The sequence below is a fragment of the Oncorhynchus gorbuscha genome, unplaced genomic scaffold (assembly GCF_021184085.1).
Source record: "Oncorhynchus gorbuscha isolate QuinsamMale2020 ecotype Even-year unplaced genomic scaffold, OgorEven_v1.0 Un_scaffold_646, whole genome shotgun sequence".
NCBI lineage: Eukaryota > Metazoa > Chordata > Actinopteri > Salmoniformes > Salmonidae > Oncorhynchus > Oncorhynchus gorbuscha.
Genome location: NW_025745752.1, coordinates 141975 through 153805, shown reverse-complemented (window position 1 = coordinate 153805; position 11831 = coordinate 141975). Strand labels below are relative to the sequence as shown.

The following is an 11831-nucleotide window of genomic DNA, read 5'->3' as shown; positions in this document are numbered from 1 at the left end:
TTGTTAGCAACCAGATACATTTAATTACATAATTGCAGTGTGTCTTGAAAAAGCTTTTGAGATCGACTTACAGTGTTTATTGAAAAAAGAGGACTATGAATCTCTTTCAATCTGGATAAGGCTGGAATTTCATCCAAGCAGACACAAGCAAACATAGACAAAGTTGGCCCTGGCTGTCAAGGCATTGTACTGAAAACTCCCATGTGGCAAAAAACTGATACACATGGTTGGATTCAGTTACAGTAAGAGTACACAGCGGAAGCCTCTAGAATGATTCTCTCAGCCTTTTTAGACAAAACAAGAACACACGCAAATTTTATTACAAACATGCTAACAAGACCAATATTAAGAACCAGTCAGAATTATCAAAAAATGTGATGTTCCTTTTATCCATTCGGAAAATACTAATTTTCTTTAAAAATATGTTTTAGAATATGTATCTTTACATGCTTTTTAATAACTGCAACATTAAGACAGTTCAAATATGTAAAATATAGAGGAATGAGTTGGAATAGGTTCAATTCATATGACATCATACCGTGTTTGAAAGCAAGGCACAGATCATACATTCCCCTTCAACTGCTTCCCTCTATAAAACCACAAATAATCAGCAGAACTGCAAGTATTAACTTAGTAATAGTACAAATACTGTACAAGCTCAGGTGCACTGCAGACAGATACAGACAGTGAAGAGACATTTCCATACAACACTGAAAAAGGCACAATTTGTAACTTTCTACAAAGGTAAAGGTTGTCACCTCTAGTTTACAAACTAATGCAGCGGCAGCACTTTTGACTGGAAATGAAAGTTCCAGATTGTTCCGTTAATCCTCTCAGCATTAGACGTACATCTCATCACCACTCATACCTCTAGCTATCTTAAGTTCTTTGAATGGTGGAAGGAGTGAATAACATTATAATGAATAAATATATTTAATTAAAATATATATAATGACGTAGCAATAACAGTAGTAAAAAAGCATTCATTCTGCCATGATTTTAAAAACAGTAAGGATAAAGATGGAGTCAGTTACTTAAGGTGCATCAGACAGACCAGTGTATGCTAGCTAGCAGACAGCAGATATAGAAACGTCGTTGTCACCGGTGTGCCAGGAAAAAAGCCTTATTATAAACCGGGTAGTTTGGTCTTGTGTGCTGATTAGCCAAAACAACATTTCAGCTTTGTGTATATCAGACAATATACCAACGGTATGACACAAAAATCCTTGTTCACTGTTCTATTTTTGTTGGTAACTTATCTGTACCAGTTTATAAAGCAATAAGGCACCTCAGGGGTTAGAGGTATATAGCCAATATAGCACAGCTAAGGGCTGTATCCAGGCACTCCACTTCGCGTCGTGCCGAACAGCCCTTAGCAGTGGTATATTGGCCATTATAAACCGGGTGGTTCAAGCCCTGGATGCTGATTGGCTGACAGTCGTGGTATATCACGGTATGACAAAACGTTTATTTGTACTGCTCAAAATAAGTTGGTAACCAGTTTATAATAGCAGTAAGGCACCTCGGAGGTTTGTGATATATGGCCAATATACCACGGCTAACTAAGGGCTGTATACAGGCACTTCGCGTTGCGTCATGCGTAAGAACAGCCCTTATCCGTGGTATATTGGCCATATACCACCCCCCTCGGGCCTTATTGCTTAAATATACAATGTGACTGCGGCGAGAAACAGTGATGTAAAGTAACATGCTGAAGTCAGAAATGAAGACGTGGAAACGGTAAGCTTGAGTGTGAATAAACTGCTGGTACTGTAATGCCGGCTGTCCCTAACGAGGCGGAATCAGGTGCAACCAGGCAGAACTGGTTCTTGTATTGGAGAAAGGGCATAAGAACCACATCCAAAGTACAGCTCCAGTGAAATGTGGACATCCATAAGACACCGATAACAAAAATAAGACGGAATAATATAACAATAAACTATATTACAAAGCCATATAAGGCGAAGCATTGATAAGATTATAGACCGTATGAACTGTGAGTTACAGCTTTATGTCAGAGGCACTGATTGTCAAACCCATTAACTTTGTAGTAGTGAGAATCCAGTGTGATGGAAAACTGGCCAGTTAGTCCCCGTTTCCCTCCATGAAAATATCAATACAAAGAATTATTATAAAAAATGTCTAACATCAAACTACATTTGATATTTTAGTCATTTAGCAGACTCTCTTATCCAGAGCGATTTACAGGAGCCATTAGGGTTCAATGCCTTGTTCAAGGACACACTGACCTTCCAGTTACTGGCACAACGCTTTTAACCACTAGGCTACCTGCTGCCCCAATCTAGCCTCAACTTCACAATAAAACACTCAGGGTTGACACATACTCACCTAGATTCAATTAGGATACAAATCTAGTTTGTACTCTTGTTTACAATATCATCACTTTCATCATTGTCATTCTTAACACCACAGCTCTGGTTAGTGTGGTGGTGTGGTGTGGTGGTGCGGTGTGGTGGTAATGTGTGGTGGTATGGTATGGTGTGGTGGTAATGTGTGGTGGTGCGGATGGGCTCCCCTCACACCCCTCCTCCACTGCGGTCCACAGTCACAGGTCCCCTCAGATCCAGGCTCTCCTCAGCTGTCTTCATCAGGATGGCCAACCTGCTGTCAGACACCTGGCCCTTCTTCACAGCACTCATCAGCTGGGAGCAGGGAACAGAGGGAATATAGAGGATGAGGAAACTGTGGCATCGTTGTGGATGTAATGCAAGGTATCAAATTAACGCAACGAGATACGCTGTGTGTGTGTGTGTGTGTGTGTGTGTGTGTGTGTGTGTGTGTGTGTGTGTGTGTTAGAGACAGGGATAGAGATACATTATAATGCTGGAGCATGTTCTGATCTAAGCTCCAGGGGTAGTCAGGCTGTGTCTGGACAGAGTACTCATACTACTGACGCTTGTGGTAGTAGTACACTGGTTTTACAGTACCCCAAACCATTCTGGGATTCTTACTTGACCATGGAAAGTCATCTCCTGTCAACAGTTCTTGTAATGAAGGTATTCTCTGGTCCTCAGCATTATACTTCCTAATTGATCACATGATGACTACTAATGACCTGGAAGTACTGTAGCTCTCTCTCACCCTCATTACCTGGAGTCATTGTCATACGTTTCAGACTGTAATGATCTGAATCTGGTCAGCAGAGAACATACTCCCAGTTAGGCTTTCACACCTACAGCTCCTTTCATAGGAGGGTCTGTCATGCCTTGCCACTCGCAGAAGAGAAAAAACACCCAGCGAACAGAACATGAAAATCCCCTATTCTCCATTAATTACTATGTTGGAATCATGTAAAACTAATGTGAGCATCTACCTGTTCTGTAGCCGAGTGTTAGTGTGTGTCTGTGTGTGTGTGTGTCTGTGTCTGTGTCTGAGGGGTAATTGATCCTTCTCCCTGAGGAGTCTATTATCATGTTCTCCAGCCTGGTCTGTTTGTTCAGCTTCTCATGGTAAAGAGCGAGAGAGAGAGAAAGAGAGCAGAGATGGGAGAGGGGGCAGATATTGACCATGGGCCTGAGAATTAATGAGTCCTCTTATCAGTGGAGGGAGGAGAGACCATATGTGAAGATGCACGCGTGCGCACACACACACACACACACACACACACACACACACACACACACACACACACACACACACACACACACACACACACACACACACACACACACACACACACACACACACACACACACACACACACACACACACACACCTGTAAAAACTCGTTCAGCTCCACCTGTCCATTCTTGTTGAGGTCCACTTCATTGAGGATTTCATGGAGAGCGTTCTCATCAATTTGGACACTGATGTTCTGGGAGGGGCAAGAGAGACCAGCAAGGCATAATATCAGGAAATGACGCCACAGCTCAATGGCCTTTGCACACAGTTTACATGAGCCCTGTCAGCACTCATGGATAAAGATTCCAAAGAGAGTTGTGAAAGTTTCTCACCTGTAAGACCCTCTGAACGTCCACTGTGGTGATGAAGCCTTTACCGTCTTTGTCAAACTTGTGGAACCGGTTTGTGTACCTGTCAATCAAACAGAGCTATTAACGCAATCTGCATCTCATATCGTGGCAACATCTCAAGGGGAGTGATTTAAGAAGGTCAGGTGGGAGGGAGCAACTGACCAGATTGAGATTGAACCCTTGGTATATCAGGGGTCCAACTCAATCCAGTTAGTTTCTTCCTTAGAACACGTGTCAAACAAGGCCCGCGGGCCGAATTCGGCCTGCGACACATTTCTATCCGGCCTGCGACACATTTCTATCCGGCCTGCGACACATTTCTATCCGGCCTGCGACACATTTCTATCCGGCCTGCGACACATTTCTATCCGGCCTGCGACACATTTCTATCCGGCCTGCGACACATTTCTATCCGGCCTGCGCAATGATTTGTGTTGTCAATTCATTTTGTTCCGCTTCTGTACAGCTGCAATGCGCTGCACTATAAGTGACACGGACCCACACACGAGCCAGCCAATGCGCTGTAACATGTCATCACTAATGGCACTGACCAAATCTTCTACCGGACTGAAAGTTTCAACGTGTTGTAGGTTAAATGTCCATGCCAAGTTTGGGTTCCAACGAGTCATTGCTGTAGCCTACAGGAAATGTCATCTTGATCGTCAAAAAGTTATAACATAAAGGATTCAGAAGTGGGTATACTGAACGTTACTACTGAAGGATTCAGAAGTGGGTATACTGAACGTTACTACTGAAGGATTCAGAAGTGGGTATACTGAACGTTACTACTGAAGGATTCAGAACGTTACTACTGAAGGATTCAGAACGTTACTACTAAAGGATTCAGAACGTTACTACTAAAGGATTCAGAAGTTGGTATACTGAACGTTACTACTAAAGGATTCAGAAGTGGGTTTACTGAACGTTACTACTAAAGGATTCAGAAGTGGGTATACTGAACGTTACTACTGAAGGATTCAGAAGTGGGTATACTGAACGTTACTACTGAAGGATTCAGAACGTTACTACTGAAGGATTCAGAACGTTACTACTAAAGGATTCAGAACGTTACTACTAAAGGATTCAGAACGTTACTACTAAAGGATTCAGAACGTTACTACTAAAGGATTCAGAACGTTACTACTAAAGGATTCAGAACGTTACTACTAAAGGATTCAGAAGTTGGTATACTGAACGTTACTACTAAAGGATTCAGAAGTTGGTATACTGAACGTTACTACTGAAGGATTCAGAAGTGGGTATACTGAACGTTACTACTGAAGAATTCAGAACGTTACTACTAAAGGATTCAGAACGTTACTACTAAAGGATTCAGAAGTTGGTATACTGAACGTTACTACTGAAGGATTCAGAACGTTACTACTAAAGGATTCAGAAGTTGGTATACTGAATGTTACTACTGAAGGATTCAGAAGTGGGTTTACTGAACGTTACTACTAAAGGATTCAGAAGTTGGTATACTGAATGTTACTACTGAAGGATTCAGAAGTGGGTATACTGAACGTTACTACTAAAGGATTCAGAAGTGGGTTTACTGAACGTTACTACTAAAGGATTCAGAAGTGGGTATACTGAACGTTACTACTGAAGGATTCAGAAGTGGGTATACTGAACGTTACTACTGAAGGATTCAGAAGTGGGTTTACTGAACGTTACTACTAAAGGATTCAGAAGTGGGTTTACTGAACGTTACTACTAAAGGATTCAGAAGTGGGTTTACTGAACGTTACTACTAAAGGATTCAGAAGTGGGTATACTGAACGTTACTACTAAAGGATTCAGAAGTGGGTATACTGAACGTTACTACTAAAGGATTCAGAAGTGGGTATACTGAACGTTACCACTAAAGGACAATAGGACACACAAGTGAGTATAAATGAATAAACAGTTGAGTCATCTACTTTATGAAATCACAGCCTGATGCGCTCACATCTGTGAATCCAACATCAATTGCATTGCTTTCGTTTACTGTGCGCAGCAGAGGTGTACAGACACATAACACAGTCCTAGCTAGGCTCCAAACATTTTGCAGTCTGGCTTCGTTTTTTTAAAGCTCGACAATGAATAACCAAAACTAAACCTGCGACAAATCTACACGCAAAGGAGGAACATGTAGACATATTACAGCGTGGCGGCAGAATTTGGGGTGAGCTGTTGCAACTTCTCAAGGGATATATTCCCTGTTGGACTGTGATGTTATGCCTTTCATACAGTAGACTCCTGGTATGTCTCACCCTAACACAAGGCCATTGTGTTCCAGAACTGTTGCTTGTAGAAACATCTGTTGTGTAAACAATATGATTGTATGATCACCTCTCACTATATAAGAACATTTGACCATTTATTCTTTGAGTTCTTCCCTGACTGCGACCAGAGACAGATCTACCTTGCAGCTGCTCGTATGCATTCAAGATTTGTATTTTATACAATTAAACAGTCTCTGTCTTAATCTTTGGATTGAGCCTAGGCTGACTACTCATCTACAAGACATGTTGAGTGCACCATACAGTAATGCTGCATTCAACCGCACCAGTGATCCATGCCGTGCAAAAAAATGTTACATGTTTTTAAGAGTTAATGTTACAACAACCTAGCTACATTTATGTCATTGTTGTTATTAAAAACATTTTGATTAGGGACGCAGCATATTATGCACATTCGCAAGCATAGCAGCAAAGACTGGACAAATATTACTGAGCTCTTCTTTTGTTTTAATTTGTTAAAAATGCTATGTACAGCATCCTATGTACATCAGTGGGTATTGTAAAGGGTCATATTTTAATAAAACAATGGCTAGTTTGGATCAGTTGTATGCACACATTTTTTGTTTTTTTAAACAACACATAACTGGCTATGTATGGCCCGCAAATTCATTGTGTTTTTTCAATATGGCCCTGTGCTGATTGAGTTTTACACCCCTGCCTTAGAGATTAAAGTAGACAGGAAGTAGAGCGTAAAGTAGACAGGAAGTAGAGAGTAGACAGGAAGTAGAGAGTAGACAGGAAGTAGAGAGTAGACAGGAAGTAGAGAGTAGACAGGAAGTAGAGAGTAAGGTAGACCAGAAGTAGAGAGTACAGTAGACCAGAAGTAGAGCGTAAAGTAGACAGGAAGTAGAGTACTTTGCCACTTCCTGTGTGTCCAGTGTGCTCTCTGTGGTCCCAGTCAGCTGCTCAGAGCGGGACCTGTAGCCCATCTCAAGGTACAGGAACTTCTTAGCAGCTTCCAGCTCCTCCTAAACAAACCATGGTAGTGAAGATAAGTTACACTACGTGACCAATAGTATGTGGACACCTGCTCATCGAACATCTCATTCCAAAATCATGGGCATTAATATGGAGTTGGTCCCCCCTTTGCTGCTCCTACAGCCCCCACTCTTCTGGGAAAGCGTTCCACTGTATTAGAACACTGCTATGGGGACTTGCTTCCATTCAGCCACAAGAACATTATTGAGGTCTGGCACTGATGTTGGACGATTAGGCCTGGCTCGCAGTCTGAGTTCCAATTCATCCCTAAGGTGTTCGATGGAGTTGAGGTCAGGTTTCTATGCAGGCCAGTCAAGTTCTTCCACACCAATCTCAACAAACCATTTCTGTATGGACCTTGCTTTTTGCACAGGGGCATTGTCATCCTGAAACAGGAAATGCCCTTCCCAAAACTGTTGCAACAAAGTTGGAAGCACAGAATCGTCTAGAATGTCATTGTATGCTGTAGCGTTAAGATTTCCCTTCACTGGATGGAACACATCCCCAGAACCGTTATTCCTCCTCCACCAAATGTTACAGTTGGTACTATGCATTGGGACAGGTAGCATTTTCCTGGCATCTGCCAAACTCAGATTCATCCATCAGACTGCCAGATGGTGAAGCGTGATTCATCACTCCAGAGAATGCGTTTCCACTGCTCCAGAGTCCAATGGCAGTGAGCTTTACACCATTACAGCCAACGCTTGGCATTGCGCAGGGTGTATTCGGCTGCTCGGCCATGGAAACCCATTTCCTAAAGCTCCCGATAAACAGTTCTTGTGCTGACGTTGCTTCCAGAGGCAGTTTGGAACTTGGTAGGGAGTGTTGTAACCGAGGACAGACGATTTTTACACACCAGTCCCGTTCTGTGAGCTTGTGTGGTCTACCACTTCACAGCTGATCCGTTGTTGCTCCTAGATGTTTCCACTTCACAATAACAGCACTTACAGTTTACCACAGCAGCTTTAGAAGGGCAGAAATTTGACAAACTGACTTGTTAAAAAGGTGGCATCCTATGACGGTGCCACGTTGAAAGTCACTGAGCTCTTCAGTAAGGCCATTCAACTGTCAATGTTTGTCTATGGAGATAGCTTGGCTATGTGCTAAATTGAATACACCTGTCAGCAATGGGTGTGGCTGAAATAGACAAATCTACTAATTTGAAGGGGTGTCCACATACTTTTGTGTGTGTGTGTATATATATATATACAGTGTAGATTATTCAGAACTTTAATCATAACTAATTTAAGTAATAATTAATGAAAAGGGATCATAGCTCAATGTAACAACAACTTAAGTAAAAGGAACTGATGCATCTTGTGATAAACCTGTAAAAACCAGGACAACAGGAATAGCAGAACTGGGGGAAGGTTTACACACACACACACACACACACACACACACACACACACACACACACACACACACACACACACACACACACACACACACACACACACACACACCCTGGAGAGGGAAATCCAGGAAGGGCGTAGATCCTACTATTATACTCTGACCTAACAACAGTTCCAGATTCTTAGGTTCTCTAAGGCATTAATTTCATTCCCTTTGTCTTTACAGCCCCCTTCTTCCCGCAATCTGAGAATGAGTCATGCCAGCGCTCCTACAAGCTGACTAACAGCACATGGATTTAGGGTTGGTCCTATTCAATCAAAACATTATTATTAGTCCACTGAGTGAGAATGTACTGTAGTCATTGAATCATTAAAACAATGGTTGGATTAAAACAGGTCCTAAGTCTTTCCTGGACAGGAAATACAGGGGCAATAATTAATCTTTGAGTTAAAAATGGATATTAAGGAAAGTTGTTCTTTTTAAAAGGTAAAAAGTATTTGGTTGTTTGTATATGTTATTTTAAAGGTGTTCTAAAATAGTTCCTGTAACACTGCCAGACAGTCATTTGAACTACAGTCTAGTAGACAGGAACAACAGTGTGACGTACCGTCCTCTTTTTGTCGCTCCAGTCCAGCAGCTTGCCCATGATGTCTACGATGCGTGGCAGAGCCTCATCAGCAGCCTGCACGTTGAGGAAACCCAGCCGTGTGCGCCTGGCGATCACGTCGATGGCCGTACAGGCATATTCCTTCACAGCATACCTCACCTGGAAGGTGGGTGGGGGTGTGTTTCAATTGGTTAGATAATAGAACGTAATAGTCTATGGTCATGATGTGTGTGTGTGTGTGTGTGTGTGTGTGTGTGTGTGTGTGTGTGTGTGTGTGTGTGTGTGTGTGTGTGTGTGTGTGTGTGTGTGTGTGTGTGTGTGTGTGTGTGTGTGTGTGTGTGTGTGTGTGTGTGTGTGCATCAGGAGAACATAAACATGCGGTCTTTTACAGATCTGATGCAGTATCCTGTAGTAGTCTCAACAGAACACATATTGTACCTCACTCTCAATGTAAGGGAATTCAGAGACCAGTCTATTCCCTACGATGGGCCACCTCTTCCCAGTGACGCGCGCCATCTTGGCCACGTCGAATGCTTTCCCCCCGTACGTTGCTGCCAGGTGCTGGGCAACCTGTGGAATGATGGGAAACAGGCCACTATTCAATCAAAACAGCAATCCTTGTTTAAGGCTTTACCAAGACAAAATGACATTGCTCTTGTGTTGTGAGAGGACATTGTGTGGATGTCATATAATCAACCAAACAAGGTTTAGGGTGACACTTTGATTGAAGCCCAGGTAATGGTTTTGTTTGAATATGCCCCATGAAGACCTAAGGGCACAAACATTGTTGTAAATAAATCACCTGGGGACATAAGCAGCAGTGTTAGGCGTTTTCCTTTCTGTTTCCCATGAGTTTGAATATGACTCACAGCGTTTTGCCAAAGACAGTATTGAGAGAGTATTGTGAAACTCAGCAGGCAGCTGTTCAAAGGCAACTCCTTATGGTTCGATACGATCTTTCAGCAGACAGCTCCAATGTTTTGGATATGCTGAGGTGGGTGATGGGTAGATACAGTTATGTCTAGGATTTATCTTGCATTTGGACCAAACAAGGGGTTATTGCTATTCAGATGGTTGGCTTAGCTCTCTCACCAAAAGGTCAAATGCTGTCAAAATATGAGCACTGACCTTTTGGAATATTCTAGAAAACACCCTAATGGTGTGGAAGGCTTTCTCTAATGAGAAGTTAACATAGATAGGAAGCGGAGTGCTTTCCTACCTGGTACAAATGACTTCTAAAACCTTGAAAGGGAAGTACACTGGTCTGGACTAGAGCCCTCAAACTCAACTCTGGACCGCAAAGCCAGTTCCACTGCATTGTTCCCCTCTAATCAGGGACTGATTTAGACCTGGGACACTAGGTCATCCAACCGTAAACCAATGTTAAATGTTCTGATATATGATATACAGTGACTGTGTAACCATAGTGCAACTGACAATGCCTAAGGGAGTATTATAGATCCAAAATGGTGGCTAAAGACAGAATGTCTATGGGAAGGGTCTGTCCCCACCTCATTCTCCAGGCCGTAGTCCTGCACCAGTCGGATGTACAAGGTGGGGCTCCAGTCTTGGCCCCCCTCCAGCACCAAGCCCACTGTCTTACTGGGCCCGCCCCCCAGCCTGTGGGCTGCAACCGCGGCGTCCAGGGTCTCCTCTGCCATGGAGCGGTACGTTGTCCACTTCCCACCTGGGGTGATGGGATCATCCACATGTTACACACCAGATACACACCAGATACACACCAGATACACACCAGATACGATAGGGGGGCAGGTAGCTTAGCGGTTAGTGTGTTGGGCCAGTAACCGAAAGATCGCTAGTTCAAACCCCTGAGCCAACAAGGTGAAACATCTGTCAATGTGCTCTTGAGCAGGGCACTTAGCCCTATTTGCTGAGGGTCACTCAGGAGGAGTTGGGATATGCAAAAACACATTTCCAATTCACACATGCATATAATACACACAAATCCAAACACCCACCAGATGATCATTATTATTAGATACAGGCCCAGACAGAATACAGAACATGACCTATCCAATTTGAGCAGGAAAAGGTCTATAGGCTAAGAGCCATTGACGGCTACGAAGGACCTAGAAACTACCACAGCTGTTTAGCACGTCATCAGGATACCACTTGTTTTAGAGTAGGTACTGACCTGCAATGGTGACCAGGCCGCTGTCGCTGACGTTGACTATGTGGTTCCTGCAGATGGACTGGGTGTCTTTAGAGTTGGGGTCAGTGACCAGAGGACGGATACCACTCCACGCTGCCAGGACATCTCCTCTCCTTACTGAGGACCACCGGGCGAGGGCAGAGTCAGTATTACACACAAGGTTCCATTAAATCAGATGACAACATCAGATCACATCTTATCACAGGTCCTAGAACCAGTCAGAGAACACAGGGAATCTCATCTGCATGTGATGACAGAGATCATTACCTGAGGCACAGAGGCACAGGACAGGTGTTACATCTAATGACAAAACCATATCAAGCTAAACAATCAGAAAATCAAGCCTGTAGTGTCTCCAGCACTTCAACAATTCAACAATCTCCAACAATTACTAGCTACTGTGCTGTTCAAAGTCAACGTTACGTACCCTCTACGGCAGA

The 11831-nt window shown here is 43.1% G+C and overlaps 1 protein-coding gene across 1 annotated transcript in view; it reads right to left on the bottom strand.

Moving 5' to 3' along the window:
- Positions 1 to 11831, bottom strand: part of LOC124019665 (glycerol-3-phosphate dehydrogenase, mitochondrial-like) — a 28527-nt gene continuing 16696 nt past the window's right edge. Inside the window, 8 exon segments of the mRNA XM_046335071.1 lie at positions 1 to 2663; positions 3737 to 3835; positions 3975 to 4053; positions 7133 to 7245; positions 9219 to 9377; positions 9657 to 9788; positions 10730 to 10905; positions 11374 to 11508. Of these exon segments, the coding sequence (XP_046191027.1) occupies positions 2538 to 2663; positions 3737 to 3835; positions 3975 to 4053; positions 7133 to 7245; positions 9219 to 9377; positions 9657 to 9788; positions 10730 to 10905; positions 11374 to 11508 (1019 nt within the window). The 3' untranslated portion in view covers positions 1 to 2537.